The sequence below is a fragment of the Pocillopora damicornis genome, chromosome 6 (genome assembly GCF_964200805.1).
Source record: "Pocillopora damicornis chromosome 6, jaPocDami1.2, whole genome shotgun sequence".
NCBI classification, from domain to species: domain Eukaryota; kingdom Metazoa; phylum Cnidaria; class Anthozoa; order Scleractinia; family Pocilloporidae; genus Pocillopora; species Pocillopora damicornis.
In genome coordinates, this window is record NC_142675.1 from 13,767,060 (window position 1) to 13,783,254 (window position 16,195).

The 16,195-nt window shown below is 36.2% G+C and overlaps 1 protein-coding gene across 11 annotated transcripts in view; it reads left to right on the forward strand.

Moving 5' to 3' along the window:
- Nucleotides 1-16,195, forward strand: part of LOC113672391 (phospholipid-transporting ATPase IF) — a 28,250-nt gene that overhangs the window by 5,932 nt on the left and 6,123 nt on the right. For 9 of the 11 annotated variants that reach the window (XM_089208618.1, XM_089208613.1, XM_089208611.1 and 6 more), the window contains 34 exons: nt 665-772; nt 2,191-2,319; nt 2,530-2,633; nt 3,462-3,515; nt 4,069-4,133; nt 4,230-4,261; nt 4,633-4,682; nt 5,188-5,326; nt 5,821-5,911; nt 6,348-6,406; nt 6,725-6,781; nt 6,962-7,051; nt 7,278-7,346; nt 7,541-7,639; nt 7,999-8,042; nt 8,307-8,375; nt 8,469-8,542; nt 8,898-9,001; nt 9,149-9,220; nt 9,465-9,506; nt 9,795-9,862; nt 10,043-10,097; nt 10,256-10,324; nt 10,871-10,950; nt 11,057-11,145; nt 11,583-11,656; nt 12,570-12,818; nt 13,677-13,736; nt 13,954-14,081; nt 14,468-14,526; nt 14,649-14,725; nt 15,075-15,140; nt 15,265-15,368; nt 15,758-15,944. In XM_089208618.1, the coding sequence (XP_089064744.1) occupies nt 665-772; nt 2,191-2,319; nt 2,530-2,633; nt 3,462-3,515; nt 4,069-4,133; nt 4,230-4,261; nt 4,633-4,682; nt 5,188-5,326; nt 5,821-5,911; nt 6,348-6,406; nt 6,725-6,781; nt 6,962-7,051; nt 7,278-7,346; nt 7,541-7,639; nt 7,999-8,042; nt 8,307-8,375; nt 8,469-8,542; nt 8,898-9,001; nt 9,149-9,220; nt 9,465-9,506; nt 9,795-9,862; nt 10,043-10,097; nt 10,256-10,324; nt 10,871-10,950; nt 11,057-11,145; nt 11,583-11,656; nt 12,570-12,818; nt 13,677-13,736; nt 13,954-14,081; nt 14,468-14,526; nt 14,649-14,725; nt 15,075-15,140; nt 15,265-15,368; nt 15,758-15,944 (2,916 nt within the window). Of the gene's footprint in view, nt 1-664; nt 773-2,190; nt 2,320-2,529; nt 2,634-3,461; nt 3,516-4,068; nt 4,134-4,229; nt 4,262-4,632; nt 4,683-5,187; nt 5,327-5,820; nt 5,912-6,347; nt 6,407-6,724; nt 6,782-6,961; nt 7,052-7,277; nt 7,347-7,540; nt 7,640-7,998; nt 8,043-8,306; nt 8,376-8,468; nt 8,543-8,897; nt 9,002-9,148; nt 9,221-9,464; nt 9,507-9,794; nt 9,863-10,042; nt 10,098-10,255; nt 10,325-10,870; nt 10,951-11,056; nt 11,146-11,582; nt 11,657-12,569; nt 12,819-13,676; nt 13,737-13,953; nt 14,396-14,467; nt 14,527-14,648; nt 14,726-15,074; nt 15,141-15,264; nt 15,369-15,757; nt 15,945-16,195 lie in introns of all 11 variants that reach the window. The other 2 variants (XR_016187390.1, XR_016187389.1) reach the window with 1 other exon arrangement.

The window sequence follows — 16,195 nt, forward strand, 5'->3', positions numbered from 1 at the left end:
ACATACATGTACCACTTATGGGTAAACCCAAAATAATTTAGATTAAAAAAAAAGACAGTGTAAGCTACTGTCATAGCCACAGTAGAATGGCACTAAATGGTAGACTGTATTAAGGTAGTGGCAGGGCCAGGGTCCAAAACTACAACCAGCTGCTCACCACTACAACTGAAAATGGAATGTAGCAGACCAGAATTTTGAGTTTCTTGTGAGTGTTCTGAGTGCACTCATTTTTATATTCTAGGCTCTGAAGCAAATAATGAAGGAAAAAGAATACTTTGGATCCTGATAAAGTCTGCTGAAAACACTGTCATTATTTTTGGCCTCTTTTGGCTCCATAGGGCATGATATGTGACATCACCTATATCCAAATAGTGTGTTCCTTTATGGCAATTCCAAGGTTTTCCATTTCCACTGCTTCTACTGCCAGATAGCTTATTCTCCTCCAGGAAATAGAAAGTGAAGCTTCAAGAATGCATGTGTATGGCAATCTCCTGAAATCAATAAAATAGATCATCTTGTCATAAGCTAATGCCCTGGTTTTTCAGCATTTTGAACCCTTTTTTTCATTGAAATGGGCTTATTCCCTAGTAGGTCTCCTATCAAGGACAAAGCGTTCATGGCACATTATAATTGTGTACCCAATGGTTGATGTTTTTACTTTAAGGGTTATGAAGACTGGCTTCGTCATAAGGCAGATAGAGAGGTTAATAACAGACCAGCCAAGGTCATCAGGCAAGGACAGGTGGAAGATATCCCTTCCAAAAATGTCAAGGTGAGGTGCATGTATTTACTGGTTACTTAAGCTGAGTACCTCAAGAAATGCAGATCAGAGAGCTATTTTAATGGCAACAAATGACTATTTTGTGATGGGTTAGTCAAATTAATTTAAATTTGGTTCACTAGGTTTCAGATAAGGAAATTCATGTATGAAATTAAGTGAGATGCTAGTTGTCTTATCCCATGGGTGGGACAAAGGAAAAATCTGAGTTTCAGTGTCAACTTGAAACCCAGACCTTCATGTTCCTCACTCTTATGCCCTACCACTAGGGAACAGAGAATTCTACCATAAGGTAGACCATTACTAGGTACATGCAATGTACAAATTAAAGTTAGCAATATAACATGCTAATATTTCAGAGTTATAAAAACCTGAAAAATCCTAATTAAAAATAAAATGAAAACTTCTGTAACAATAGATAGCTAATGTATTTTGATACATGATAATGAATTATAATTGAAATTATAGACATATATTATTCAATATCATTCACTAATTTAATGATGCATAATGAGAGTGGCATTTAAGGTTCTCTTTAGAAGGCAGATACCAGCACTAGAATACTACAGTAGTGTCACTACCTGCCTAGCTTTACATGTTTGCCTGGTTACTTTAATAAGGATGCCCCTAGCACTTAATTAGATAAAGAACCTGTGGACATTGTTATCTTGGCAGTATGCAGGATGTGTGTTGTATGTTCTCAAGTAACTCCTGGTAGAGCTGTCCGTAGCTGGGTCATAGTGCATAAGAGTGAAATGTTAAGGACTTGGATTTGATCTCTCCTGCCACTCGGATTTCTTTTTGTCATATGCTCATGACAAAAGAAATGACAGCTTTCTTATTCCAGCTGTTGATATGCTCATAATTTAATCTGTCTTTTTTTATGTTCCCTTGAATTTTATTCAACAGTCAATTTTAGTGTGCAAGAATAACCTGATAATATTTTAGTACAGAAAAAAAGATACTTTTTGCCCTATTATCTTTACCAAACAAAATAATGGAAAAAAAAGGAAAAAGATGCTCTTAAAAATGTTTAGATTGATAGGATTTTATTTCAAATTAAGGGCCCTCGTCAAGGTATGATCTCTAAATAATGTCAATACACACATTGTGATAAACTAAGGTGCTGCTTATTTCTGTGTTAAGAATGTATGCAACTATTAGTACTCTCTCAAGTGTAATGTACTCTATATCATGTAACAATTAAGAAAAATCCAGTTTTTAAGTGTTCAACAATACTAGTACATTAGTCTTATTCCTCTTGTTCCTCTCGTTCTTAAATCAGTGGGGAATCAAATAAATTTTTCCTGACAGATTTTAAAACTGACATCTTATGTGATTATACTTTTATCATTACAATAATTATTGTAGTAGTAATGAACATTACTGATTACTTGTATGGGTGTGTGTAGGTTGGTGATATTGTTCAGGTATTAGATGATGAAGAGATTCCTTGTGATCTTGTGGTGCTGTCCTGTGATGACCCAGATGGAACATGTTATATCACAACTGCAAATCTTGATGGTGAAACAAATCTCAAGGTAACTGGAGCCCTCATGCAGTAATTGAAGATAAACTTTTGCGTGCAGTATTTTTTAGTACTTGTAATTTAAAAGTGACCCAAGATATTAAAAATACAGCCTTGAACAAACTTATATAAATTCCACCGTTCAGGTGAAGAAGACAAACCATGCTCCACAGTTAAAGAAAGACACTGACCTAGCACATATTAATGGTATTTTTTTTTGCAGGTGCGTAATGCATTGTCTGATACAGCAGGAATGCAGTCTGCTGAGCAGCTCTCTCATTTGATTTCACATGTGGAATGTGAGCACCCAAAGGAAGATTTGTACAGGTGAGGACAATAGAATTATAACCATACATGTAGTTGTGTTAAACAAAGGGGAGCACATCCTGATCAATTTGGGTCTTGATGTGATTGTTGTCCATTGTATGAGAATGTGGGTATACAGGTAACAATTGACAGTTATTGGCAACAATTTGAAATGAGCAAGATTCTCTCCAAATGGATTGTGTTCCCATTAAATTTTAAATGCAACAAATTTTCAACTTTGATGTTTAATTCTGCTCTTGTTGTGGACTGACTGCTTACAGTCACTCTGAGGACTATCTGCTCCTTGGTGATCACACCAGAAATTTGTTAGTTATAGTGAATCGATACAGGCACATTTCCATAAATTGAAAGAAAGGATTTATTAAGTAATTTACCTCTGATAAACTTAAACAATACATGTATGAGAAATATTAAAAATGATAAGCTTAATTATTATTTATTAACTAAATATCATCAACTTTTTACACCCAATAATAGGTATGCATATTCTCCATACTGTTCTCTATACATTGCCTAAATTGCTGAGAGGGAGAATTTGATTTATGGTCGAAAGTTTCTGTTGTTGGTGATCATTTACTTTATTCTTATGAGCTCAAAGTGTGATTCAGGGGTGACACTGCATGGAGAAATTAGATGCCAGCTACTCCTATGGGCTAAAGGGTTAAAGGAGAAGCAACTGCTACTGACAAACCCCCTTATTGTATAAGTTTTCATAATTTTGTGTTCTTTAAAATAAGATACTGCAATGTACATACAAGTACATATTATACATTAATTTTGCTCTAGACATGATGCTAGTTATTAATTAAAAGTGTAATTGAAATTTAGTTTCTCAGGTCGAATGGTAGTGACACCCAGAGGGGGTGGAGAATCAGTACTCAAGTGAGATTTTGCACATTTGTGTTGAAAATATTCAACTGTGTATTGTAATTAAGTGATTGTATAAACAGGCTAACCAGGACTGTATCAATGAGGAAGTACTGAACAACAGTCAACTGATCAATCAATATAAATGTTAACTTACATGTTCATGTATCTATCCACCCAACTTAGTATCATATGGTCCATATGCATACATGTACAGTTTATATGTGTTTTTTAAAACGATGTATGCTACATGTATGTGATATGGGTATGATAACATGTACCTGCTCCATAAGCTGTTAAAGGTTGAGGTATGAACACCTTGAACAATTTAGCACTGATGAAAAAATAATCTTTTGGTTACAAATTAGTTGACAAGGTGTGGATGGTACCAGCCATTTTGTATATACTGGTGGTAGGCTTTGACCTTTCTCTGAGAGTTAGGTACTTTTATAGCATGTATTAGAATCTCTATAAATTTGTTATGTCCATGATCAGTAAATATAGTATTAACAAAGTTTTGGAAAAAGATTGAAGTGCATTTAGTATTAATAACTTATTATTTCTTTAGAGCCTTAGGTCCACAGAATCTGCTTTTGAGAGGAGCTCGGTTAAAGAATTCCACATACACTTTTGGTAAATGAATACTATTGTTAAGTCATATCACAAATAGTAAATGTCTCTTTTTGAGTTTCCTACTCTTTGTTACTAATGTAATTTGCACCATTGTAGGTGTTGCTGTCTACACTGGCAGGGAAACAAAGGTAAGAATCAAGACATGTGCGATGGTAATAATCCTTAGGATCACAAATATCAATTATTAAATTGTAATTTTATCAAGAATTTTGTTTAATGATTAATTTTGGTCATCCTTAGAGTGACATTTTGCTGTTAGTTACATAGAGGCTTACTTAGGATGCACCATATGTTATGCAATGCCCATTGTAACAGTATGTTGAAATTTTGGGATATAATTATATTTTAGATAGGAATGGCTCACAAACATAATAATCACTTACTTAAAATTGAGTAGAATTATTGTTTAATGAAATCATTACTGAATGAAAAGATTTCTTTAATTAAATCCAAAGTGAAATATGATTAGTCCATAAAATTCATTTCTCTCTCTTTTAAGATGGCCCTCAATCAGCAGCAAGGGGCTCACAAGTTTTCAACAGTAGAGAAGTAAAATATGAATTCTCCTAGTTTTTCATCAACATGGATCATTTTGTTTTCTAGTTACTTAAAGAACCATTTACACATTTATGACAAAAGTAATGTGATAAGTGTATGTTAAGGGCCTAGCAATTACATATGTAAATGTCTGTACCCAATACACTGTCAATTACAGCCACTAATGTTCTGTTAAGTACATTTATTATCATATTGATACCATGACTGAATTAGTATCATGCTCTTTCCCTTAGTCTGTATTGTTATCTTCACTCCAGCCGTGATCATGTTCACCCTAGGATTAGATGTTGACCTAATTGTTTTTCTAAATACAGCAGTTAATAACTTACCCTCTCAATGGTCAAATTCATTAAGTACATGTACCAAGATGAGACCATAAAAAGTATATCAAGCAGAGTTAGATTTATCATTGTAAGAACTGCATAAGCTGATATAAATCTAGCTTATTATCATGGTTGTGAAAAATGAGGTGACTTTTTTTGTATGTGTGTTGCAGGACAATGAATGTGTTCCTGATTGTTTTCCTTATCGTGCTGCTGAGTCAAGGAGCTCTGTGTGCTGGTCTGATGTTCTGGAAACAAGGTACACCATCAGGGAAGCCATCCTATATCTATCAAGAAGAACTTAAAATCACAGTAAGTTTATCTGTGCTTTTTGTTTTTAGTATGATTTTTGATGATGAATAATTTTTTCAGTTGACAATGCTTTTTCAGTTTGTATCATGAAGGCTAAATGTTTTATCATGAAGTAAATTTAATTTGACCCACAGCTCACCTGTGAAAATCATTGCTTTAATTGATTTTCATCTGCAGGTGGAATGAAAGTTATTGCATTGAAAATTATTTTTAGAGCCCTCCACGGGAAAGAAGAACACTCCAAAATGTGCCTGCTTCTCAAGCTATGGCTTCATAGCTCATTTGGTAGTAGAACCCAATAAGCATATCTGGGAGGCACAAAATCAAATCTCATTGCAGCCTAAATTTTTTCTCTGCAATTGCTTAAAATGCAGCACACTTGTGAGGATCACAGCTTTATACTATGTTGAGTTAATACAATGAAAAAATAAAAATATAAAGGAATTTCCTCCACCTAAATCTGCCCCAAGAAAACTCTTTACTTTCCCTTTAAGTTCACAGGTTCTAATGGTGTACTGGATACATTTCTTGTATTTCTTATTCTGTACAATTACGTCATTCCCATCTCACTGTATGTTACAGTTGGTAAGTTTCCATTATTTGTCATTTAATGTTGCTGATTACAAAAAGTAAACTATGTTGCTGATTACAAAAAGTAAACTATGTTGCTGATTACAAAAAGTAAACTATGTTGCTGATTACAAAAAGTAAACTAACTAAAGGTACCTGTTGTAAAGTGATCATCTAGATAAGGGCAAAATAAGTAGTCACCTTATTGTTGTCAGTTGTGGTGGATATCTATTAATTAGAATGTAAATTCTTAGTTTAGCTGCATTTTAAATTTAGTGATCAAAAAACTAATTAACTACAATGTAATCCTCAGATTTTTATCAAAGACTGTCAAAAACACAGATGCTCAAAACTAAATAAACTATAATTTCATCTTTATGTTAATGTTTCTGATGTTAGATTGAGATGTCTTATTTAGCCTGTATACATGTTGCCATTTGTTCTCACCTAGAGCTTCAAAAGTTTATTGGGGCATTGTTTTTTGCTTGGGATCTTAAAATGTACTCAGAGGTGAGAAGAAGATTGTTTCAAGAATTTGTGTGTCAATTTGTTGCATGTATTTAGGGTTTTGAATTCATTGTAGGTTCTTATGCAGGTTTATGTATGTCAGCAATGTTCTTGCATAACTAGTAGTTCAAATTTTTAAGCTATGTGAATGTAATTTTGAAATGTTACATGCATCTTGATACTGTAACCACCAACATAGAAACTTAGTAAAGAAACTATAAAGTTTGGTGATTTATGTTGCTAAGTTAGCTTTCATCAGAGTGATAGGAAACTTCTTTCAAAAGCTTGTTTGTTCAACTGTTTGTTTGTTTACCTGTTTAGGAAACAGATGAGCAGGCCATTGCCAATACATCTGACCTGAATGAAGAACTAGGACAGGTAGATAATTGATGAGTTTTGTTAAGTTATTGTCTTTTATTCTGATAATTCAAAATAAGAAGCCATCTGAACTCTGAAGGTTGTCAAACTATGTGTGAATTCTATGGATTTTGGTTAACAGCTTTCTCCAGACAGTAGGAATTAGAGAGATTTAATGATTGGTATACATTATTTTCCTAGATCGAGTATGTGTTTACTGACAAGACAGGAACACTTACTGAAAATGATATGCAGTTCAGAGAATGTTCTATAAATGGTTACCAATATGTGGTGAGTAATCATGCAACATGAAAATCTTTGCTAACTTTGTCAATCGTGCTTGAAAAACAGTTTTTTTTTATAATTTAAATTTTCAGCTTGGTACAGACTTATCTGTGTCTCAGTTTTTCTTATTATTATTAAACTATGTAAACCAGTTTATCCTGGGATTTAGCTTCATTGATACTTTTTAATCGTGTTAAATGTTTTATTTTTGTTTGTGTGTTTTCTTTTCCAGGAGTTAAACAGTCAGTTATTTGTGGCAGATCAAACAGATGGTGCTTGTGTTTCTGCTCAAAGTGTCTCTGTAGGTTGAAGTTTATTTGTAACTTCCATAATTTTAATAAAAAAAGATTCATCCAATAAACTTGGATTCCACTAACCTGTATGTCCAGTGGAATTTGTGACTGTCTAATGTAATTTTATTTTGTTTTTAACTCTTATCAAGACACCTACGTAACCAAGAATAACATGTTTGTGCTTGAATGATTTTATTTTCAGTCAGAAGTTATGCAGTTCTTCTTGGCACTGTCCCTTTGCCATACTGTTCAAGCCTCCAAGGAGACCAATCAAGATTCTATCTATGATTATCGGTACCAGGTAACTGTGACAATTGCTAATTATTTATTTATTTATTTAATGGATTTGTACAAGTACAAATACAGGTGCACAAGTACAAGTAAGCTAAGTTTAGTAAAAAGAACAAAGACATTCTCTACTCTTTGAGTAGAAAGCAGAGAAGTGTGTACAAGTCACAGGTTTTTTTACTTTCTTAAAGTCACATTCTCTTAAATTTTTATTTGTCTAGTGCCAGTGACTTAACTGGCAGCTAAAGGCTCTATTTTTTTGCCTTACAAAGTTTTTCTCTTTTAGAACTTAATTAGTATTCCTTTACAAGTGTCTTAAAGTTTAAAGGCTTGTTTTTTGAGATTTTGAAAAATATTGTGTTTCTCATGCAGGCTTCATCTCCTGATGAAAAAGCTTTAGTGGAAGCAGCTGTAAGGTGAGCTGTTATTAGTCTGATTATATCATTTTCCTTCCCTGTTACACTGCCTCTTGCTCTCTGACCCTCTGCCCACCCTCTCACCCCCCCTACCCACAAACTCCCCTCCCCGTCACTTCATAGGTTTCTTCTCTCTCCTTCCTCATTAGGCTAGCAGGATTGTGTAGTTTCTTCTCTTTTTTTTCCTAAGCCCACTATGTGGGGTCAGTGACAGGCTGCTGCTTGTTTGATTCATCTATTTCATTGGTACTGTTTTGTTTACAGATTTGGAGTCACCTACCGAGGAAAGATCGGTGATGATATCGAAGTCAAAGTTGATGATGTGATTGAAAGGTTTAATGAAACTTATTGTGGTTCAGAGAGATTTGTTAAGTGAAGCGTAAATGATCTAAGAGCTTCATCTGCGGTATTTTTTTTTTATTCCAGGTACACACTTCTTCATGTTCTTGAATTTGATTCAACAAGAAAAAGAATGAGTGTTATCGTAAAGTCACCGAGAGGTAAGTGAACCTAAGATTTATGCCTCTTGAAGACAATATGTGATTCTCTTGAAGACAGTACTGTGATTCTCTTGAGGACAGTGCTGCAATTCTCTTGAAGTCGATGTTTGTACTAGATTTTGTTGGTCAATTTCTTTACCTTAACAGGAAAAATTTCCATTATCATGGTCGCTTCAAGAATAAGCTTCGGGGAAAATTTCAGAAGTAGTTTTTTATAGGGCTCTAAGGATCAGGACTTAGGAATATTATGAGCAAGTCATCTCTGTAGTTTATCACAATGCACTCACATCGACATGTCCAAACTAGAAATTAGCTAGTTTTCATTTTAAAGTTTACTTCGTTGTCTTTGTTCCAGGTGAGCATGTGATGCTAGTGAAGGGAGCTGAGACTGCTGTGCTGGATCGACTGGCGTCTGGACCCAAAGATATTACTCTTGATCATGTGAATGAATATGCCGAGGTGTGTGTGATAGTTGAACTAGCTGATGTCACTTCCGAGATGATGAATCAATCAACCTGTAGTCAGCTGTGGAATAGCGCTACCACATCTGAGTTTAAATATTTTAAAGTTGCTATTGGTATTGAGTTGTTTTCTTGTGGTTAACAGAAAGGACTGCGGACATTAGCTGTTGGTCGTAGAGTGCTTTCTGGAGAAGAATATGTTATTATTAATGCTAAGGTGAGTGCTTCATTTACTAAAACCAGCAGTATCATAAACCCCTTTCTGAAAATAACAACTTGAAAAGGTTGCTTATTATTAAGCAACGTTATTAATTGAATGACATAGAGGAGATGAATTATAACCAAGAGGAAACTTGCCCTTTGCTAGCTTTTTTTAATAGGGAAACACCCAAACTATCAGTACCAATCTGTTTCTTATCCCTTTATGATTTGTGAATATTGCTGATTGTTTTGCAATTTAGATCAACAAGGCCAAACAAGCAATTCTTGATAGAGAAGAACAGGTATGTATACACGTCTGTTGTTGTTTTTGAACTTAAACGTGTTCTGAAAAGCCTCTATTGATGTGTTAAAATCTAGATCAATCTGCGAGCTTCCACAAATTGTTCAGGAGACATTGAGCCCTCATTTTAATAGCACTACAAACTAATTAAAAAGAAAATGGCTTAAAGTGGATCTTTGTTTAAAATTGTAGTTACGCCTTTGCGTCTCAATGTTTGGGTTATCGTTCTTGTAAGGAACGTTTGTTTGTGCCTACTGATTCTAATTGCATATTTTGGTTGATGATGCAGCTTGCACGTGTTTATGATGAAGTGGAGAGAGATTTTCACATCCTTGGAGCAACGGCTGTTGAAGATAGGTATGTTAGTCGTAATTACATTTGGTGCAACCTGTGAACATACAGTAGTTTATTCAGAGCAAGAAGATGGGTAAGTTGAAGGATTCAGTAAGATTCATTAAGGAAATTAGAGCCTTTTTGTCAAACTTCAGGTAGGTTGACTAGACTTATCATACAATGTTTCCACCTGTTTGGTTCCAGATTGCAGGATGGAGTCCCGCAAACAATAGAAGCCTTGCGTGAAGCAGGGATCAACGTAAGCACGACAGTGAATATATGCATATATTTAATTTCTTCAAGAATATGTACCAGTCCTTAACTCTAAATTTCTCGCTATATTCCTACATTTGTCTCGTGGTCCTTGAGGTATATTTTGGTATTGCTGTTTATTTTGATGCCTGTTTTTTTGTACAGGTGTGGGTTCTTACTGGAGACAAGCAGGAAACAGCAGTCAACATCAGTCACTCATGTGGACATTTCAAGGTTTCATATACAAACCTTTTTGTACAAAACTTACATTGACAGTGATGGGTCTTTTGTGATTACCATGGTGAACTGTTAGTGATGCTACACAAAGTAATAATTGTTAGCGTGGCTTTTAATAATAGATTGTTGAAAATTGGTCGGTGATAATTCTTCCACGTCTATTGTCGGGCCATGGAAAGTTGTCAGTCGTATGAGGAAGGTTATAATGTAATTAAAATACTGGTTTTCCATTCGCTTGACAGACAAAGCGTGTTTCAGTTTTACATTCCCTCAGACCAATGTTTCGAGTTGTAATGTCCCAGAGTGTTACCTTTCACTGCCTCTGGTGATGTTGCGTATCTTAGAAGGTCTAAGATCTGCTTCGTTGTCTGGGTCTATGTATTATGATTGGTACACCCAATGTTACCCATTACCAAAGATTGAGTGGGGGATTGAATGGTTATAAGATTGTGTTCACGAAATGGTCGTCAGACATGGTGCTCCTCTGCGACAGCTGTGGCTGGAATTGGACAACTGTGACAATTCTGTCTCTGTCCTTTGTAGGCGGGAATGGAAATGATGTTTGTCACAAAGAAGCAGTCGGAGAGAGAATGTCAAGAAGAGCTTGTTAGCTGCCGTGACAAGTGGGTAGTTTTAATGCTGGAAAACTGTGTCATATGTGAATTACTATTCGTGGCACGTTGTGACAGATCATTTTTCTTATTTTTATTTTGTGCTCCGTGGTTGCAGGATTCAACGCCGACCGCCCACAGACAGTAGGCAGTATGCTTTAGTTATCGACGGTGTTAGTTTGTCTCATGTTCTTCGGGGCTGTTCAGGTAAGCGCAGTTACCTCATATCGAAAAGTGTGTTTCTATTGAAATGAAATTAGGAGAGCGGAGACAATTGAAAAATCCAAACTTGCTAACTCCAGGCTAACAGGAGTTGGGTTTCGAGACCTTCATAGAAGGGGTACATTGAAATTTATTGGTGACTCTCTGAGCGTCAGTCATCACCAAATCCTTATTTCTATTTGTCAGTCTATTTCTGTTTTAGTAATTACAGAAAAAGGGAAGCCGCAAAGCTTACAGATGTTACAATGTCGGGGGGAGGGGGGGGGGGTAGATCATGTAAAGAATGGTCAGCAACACCGCTTTTATGACTTGTGTAGGAGTAGTCTTGAACAGTTTATTTCATACTAAGAGGCAATTCTTCGTTTAAGTCGTAGTTACCAGGCTTCGTTATGTGTAAAATGGCATGTACTTGTTTTTTGCAGAATTGTTTGAAGGAATCTGTCAAAAATGTGTTGCTGTATTGTGCTGTAGAATGTCGCCTTTACAGAAAGCTCAGGTATCTTGCGTAAATAATAGTGATAATGATGAAGATAAAGACATTTGCCTTTTTTTTCAACCTCAGCATCACACGCAAGTTCTCAGTTCATGAGTGTTTGCAAAGACGTGATAGGCTTGGAAAAAAAGTTCACGAACGATTTTAACTCAAGAAGCAAAATTTAGTCTCTAACTTGAAACTTGCCATAAAAGATTCAATAAAAGTGATCACCAGTTGTTTCTATTTTGTCGACTGTTTATTTATTCGAATTATTTTACTTAATGTTATACTCAGTCCGATCCTGAAAACGTCAAGGCTTTGATAACAATGCAAGCAGCGTCACCACCAGATTACATGATGACATAATTTGTCACCAGTTTTCGACTCCCGTAAATGCGGACACCCTCGGTGGGGGGAGAAGATGTAGAAGATGTAGTGTCTGTAATAGCGGGGTACGAAAGAAAAACAAAATTGTTTTTTCTCTAAACATATGAAATAATATGTAACTACGCAAACGTGGCTTCATCAACTGGAATAAGATCCGGCCGCAAGAAGGAAGTTCTCATGTTCGCACTCATTTGGTGAATGGTTTCTTTGTTTTCCTTCATCGTGATGTCGCTCTATATTATGTGAGTCAGGATTTTTGACGAATTACCTTAGTTTCCACTATAGTGAGAGAAAATAACAAGTGAAATATCGCGCTTGGAGGGGGGGGGGGGGCACGAAAGTGTCCGCATTTCCGCATTAACGAGAGTCCGTAAAGACGGGAGTTTATTTCAGTCATTTCTTTATGAGTTTCGCCGAATAGCGGAGTGTCCGTAATAGCGAGGTATCCGCAGGGCGAGAGTTGATTGTATGTAGTTTTTTGCTCTCTGGAATATCAAAAGAGAATGAGTTTTGTTTCCTATGACGAAGTCTGTGTTTCTGTTTACAGATTGTCCAGTTAGTAAAGAGCTCCTGTGAGAAGCCGGTGACTCTTGCCATAGGTGACGGTGCTAATGATTGTGGTATGATTCAAGAGGCTCATGTGGGTATCGGTATCATGGGAAAAGAGGGTCGGCAGGCGGTCAGGACAAGTGACTACGCTGTGGCTAGGTTCAAATTTCTACGGAGGATACTGTTGGTGCATGGCCACTGGTATTATGTTAGAGCTGCAGTTATGGTGCAGTACTTTTTCTATAAGGTAACTTATTTGGCTTTGGGTAAACCTTGTTAGGTCCATGTGCACACAGCTACAGGTGCACATACAGTGATTCAAAGAACATAAGCAATTGCCGCCTTGTGGGCAGAGTGAAGTGGTCGTTATAGAGAGGTGGCTGCGTTAGGGAGAGGTTGGGTTACAATATCACAAATTTTATTTCGAAGGCTAGAACTTTTTATTTATTTATTTATTTTAATATACTTTTCCGAGGAGGTTAATGCTTAAAGTGATCAAAATATATTTATGACAACGAAATAAGAAACTAATTCTCGAGTGAAGCCCAGTGACTACATTTGTCGTGCATCGTTCGGTTTTAGTCTCGAAGGCGAATAATTTTTTCTTCCGATAAATAGAGCTGACAGCGATGGTTTGCTCGAGCGAATTGTCACAGCGCCGCTCATCAGTCGGTGATGAATTGGCTTTGGTTGAGAGATTTATTTTTTTACGATTAGGACGCGCTTTAATTGTGGTTGCTGGTTTAGACAGGTGGCCTTTTTTGATAGAAAACAGGGAAGTGGTTGGTGAAAAATGGTTCAACCCGTATTTAGTAAGAGTGTGTGATGCGCCCTATCTAAATTAAAACTGGAAGGTAAAGGAGTGGTTCGCCCCTCCCCACAACCTATGTATTTTGACGTGATCAGTCTCTGTGTGCCTGAAAAATGTTGATAAAAAATTATGTTCTTCCAACTAATCGTATTGATCTTACCGAGTCTAACAAGTGCTTACTTCCTCGTTGTGACACTCCTCGGTTTAAAGTACCACGAGTCCAGTATTTACACGGCAAACCCCGAGTCCCTCAACTTGTTGTATTCTAACATAGCGTTATGTTCTATTTATCAGAATGTGTGTTTCATCACACCACAGTTTTTCTACGCATTTTTTACCTCTTTCTCCGGTCAGGTGCGTATATAAATGCAATATTTGAGTCCTCATTGAATAGGCCACATTTTTTCCGTAGTCTGAAGAGGATTATTTTGTTTATGCATAGCATGTGCGACAAGAAACATTTTCAGAATAATAGTAGATGCAAAGTTACGCTTGCGGCAGCAATCAGCCAGGCAGGGCTTGCTGTATAAGCTATCGCTTAACTTTGTGTATGATTTGTTCCTCTTTGCAGCCGTTGTACCTCGCATTCTTTTTAACCGCTTACAACATTTTCTTCACGTCGCTTCCCATTTTTGTCTATGGCATATTTGAGCAGAATGTCAACGGTGACGCATTACAAAGTCAGCCGCACTTATATAGGTTCTGTATGCAAATGTTTGTTGGTAATACTTTTCTTCATTGTCATCAAATATCCTCCTAGCTGTTTTAAATTGGTACCCCTAGAACCATAAAGCATACCTAAACTATTGAAGAACCAATTGATTTAAATTCGAATTTTATCAACCTATACCTGTTTTCACGATAACAAAATGTTTGAAGTCATTGTTTCATTTTGTTCTGTGATTGGTTTGTATTGTTTATTGTTATTTTTTTCCGTTGGTACACTGAATATGAATAATGAAGAAACTTTTGAAACCATGAAACAAACTAAAAGACCGGCAGATTGACAACAGGTAATCGAATGTAGTAGCCTCTTGCCAATTTACGGGTTCTTATCAAAATTAAACATTTCCTTTTTTCCTCAGGGATATAAGTAAGAATTATCGCTTATCATGGACAGAATTCTTCTTTTGGGTAATGTCTGGTGAGTTGTTTTAGGTTTACACTTTCTGCGTACTTATTTTCTGTATCTTTGGTTTTGTTTTTTTCTCTTTTTTTCCCTCTCTTACTGATTATACTGAGTAATGATTGTATTTTTGTCGTAAGGTTATTGGCACGCATTAGTATTCTTTTTTGGATCGTACTTCTTCTTTCAAGGCGACGCAATAGGACCTGCCATGTTGGTAAGATATTTGTCGTACGTTCAATTTTACCGTCTTCGACTAAAAATCGAAATCTGTCTTGGTTAGCTGCAATACAATATGAGATATATTTTCAAATTTAGCTCACTTCACTAATGAAGTGAGCTAAAATGAAATGAAAGGTGTAATGCATTATGAGCTAAGATGTCACCCAACTTTTCCCCTTGTCCTGTGGAGGTCGACATAGTGTCATCACCATTGTTTGATTGATACTTTGTAAGTAGGTCTGTGGTTCTTTTCCTCTTTCAAATGAAAGAAGCAAATATCTTTACTGCTTAGTTACATTCAATAAGTGAAGAAGCATCGTATTCCTCTTTTTTTCTTTCCCCAGCAATATGGGAACTGGTCATTTGGAACGTTTGTGTTTACTGTTTGCGTCATAGTCAGTAATCTCAAGGTACGTGTCTCTCAGTGTTTTAGTAGAAAGAAAGAATCATTCGGAAACAACTTCATGCAACTGTCGCCAGTCACGCATTAATAAATAAACGTCGTCATGATTACAGATGTTATTTACATTTCAGCTGGCACTGGTTACACATTACTGGACATGGATGACTCACGTTTCTACATGGGGCTCCATCATTCTGTTTTTCGTGTCCACCATCACATATAACAGTGAGACTTGGTAAGTACACAGAACATAATTTTTACCCGTTGAGAACTTAAGTGTACGTATCCATATTGCACCGACTGTTCGTGGACTGTTGGCATATTTCAAGAAATAAGCACTGCTATACAGAATTATGTGTACGTTTTAGAAAGTGCACTGACATGTTCATAGACTGTTGGCATATTCCAAGAAAACATTTCTGCAATACAGAATTAATTATATGTTTTAGGCATGAGTAAAGCTTCCTAGTGCCCCGTCACCAAACTTCATCGTGATAATCACGATCATGCGGGTACAATTGTACAGGATACCATTTTGAAGGAGCTGTATCAGTGTGTTTGATACACCAAATGTACACGTTTCTGGACTAACCATAGGATCCAACCATTAATATTGCTTTTCAGGAAGGGTTTCCAGCTAGCATTCAGTGACGTGATATCATTAGACATGTACAAATTATTCTACCAACTGTTGTCCCAAGGAGTGGTATGGCTGGCCATATTGTTACTCATCTTCATGGCTCTTTTACCTGATATCTTCTTCATGCTCGTTGGTCGACAATTTTATCCTTCAGAGACACAAAGAGTACAGGTGATTGTTATCCCATTTTTCCTGTTTAGTCTTAAGGATTTCTTTATATGTGTTAATTGGAAGCTTTGTTATTAATCCTAAGTGAGTTGGATTGCTTGGGAAAGGTGTGTCAAACATCTTCCTCAACTGCCAAATATCAATTCGAGTTGTTTCGTAACAGAGACACAAGCGAGCGGTTTTACTTTTTCCTATTTTTCCATTATCTTTGGAATGTGGACAAAGGATCCATTTTTTTCATTTTAGCGACGAGT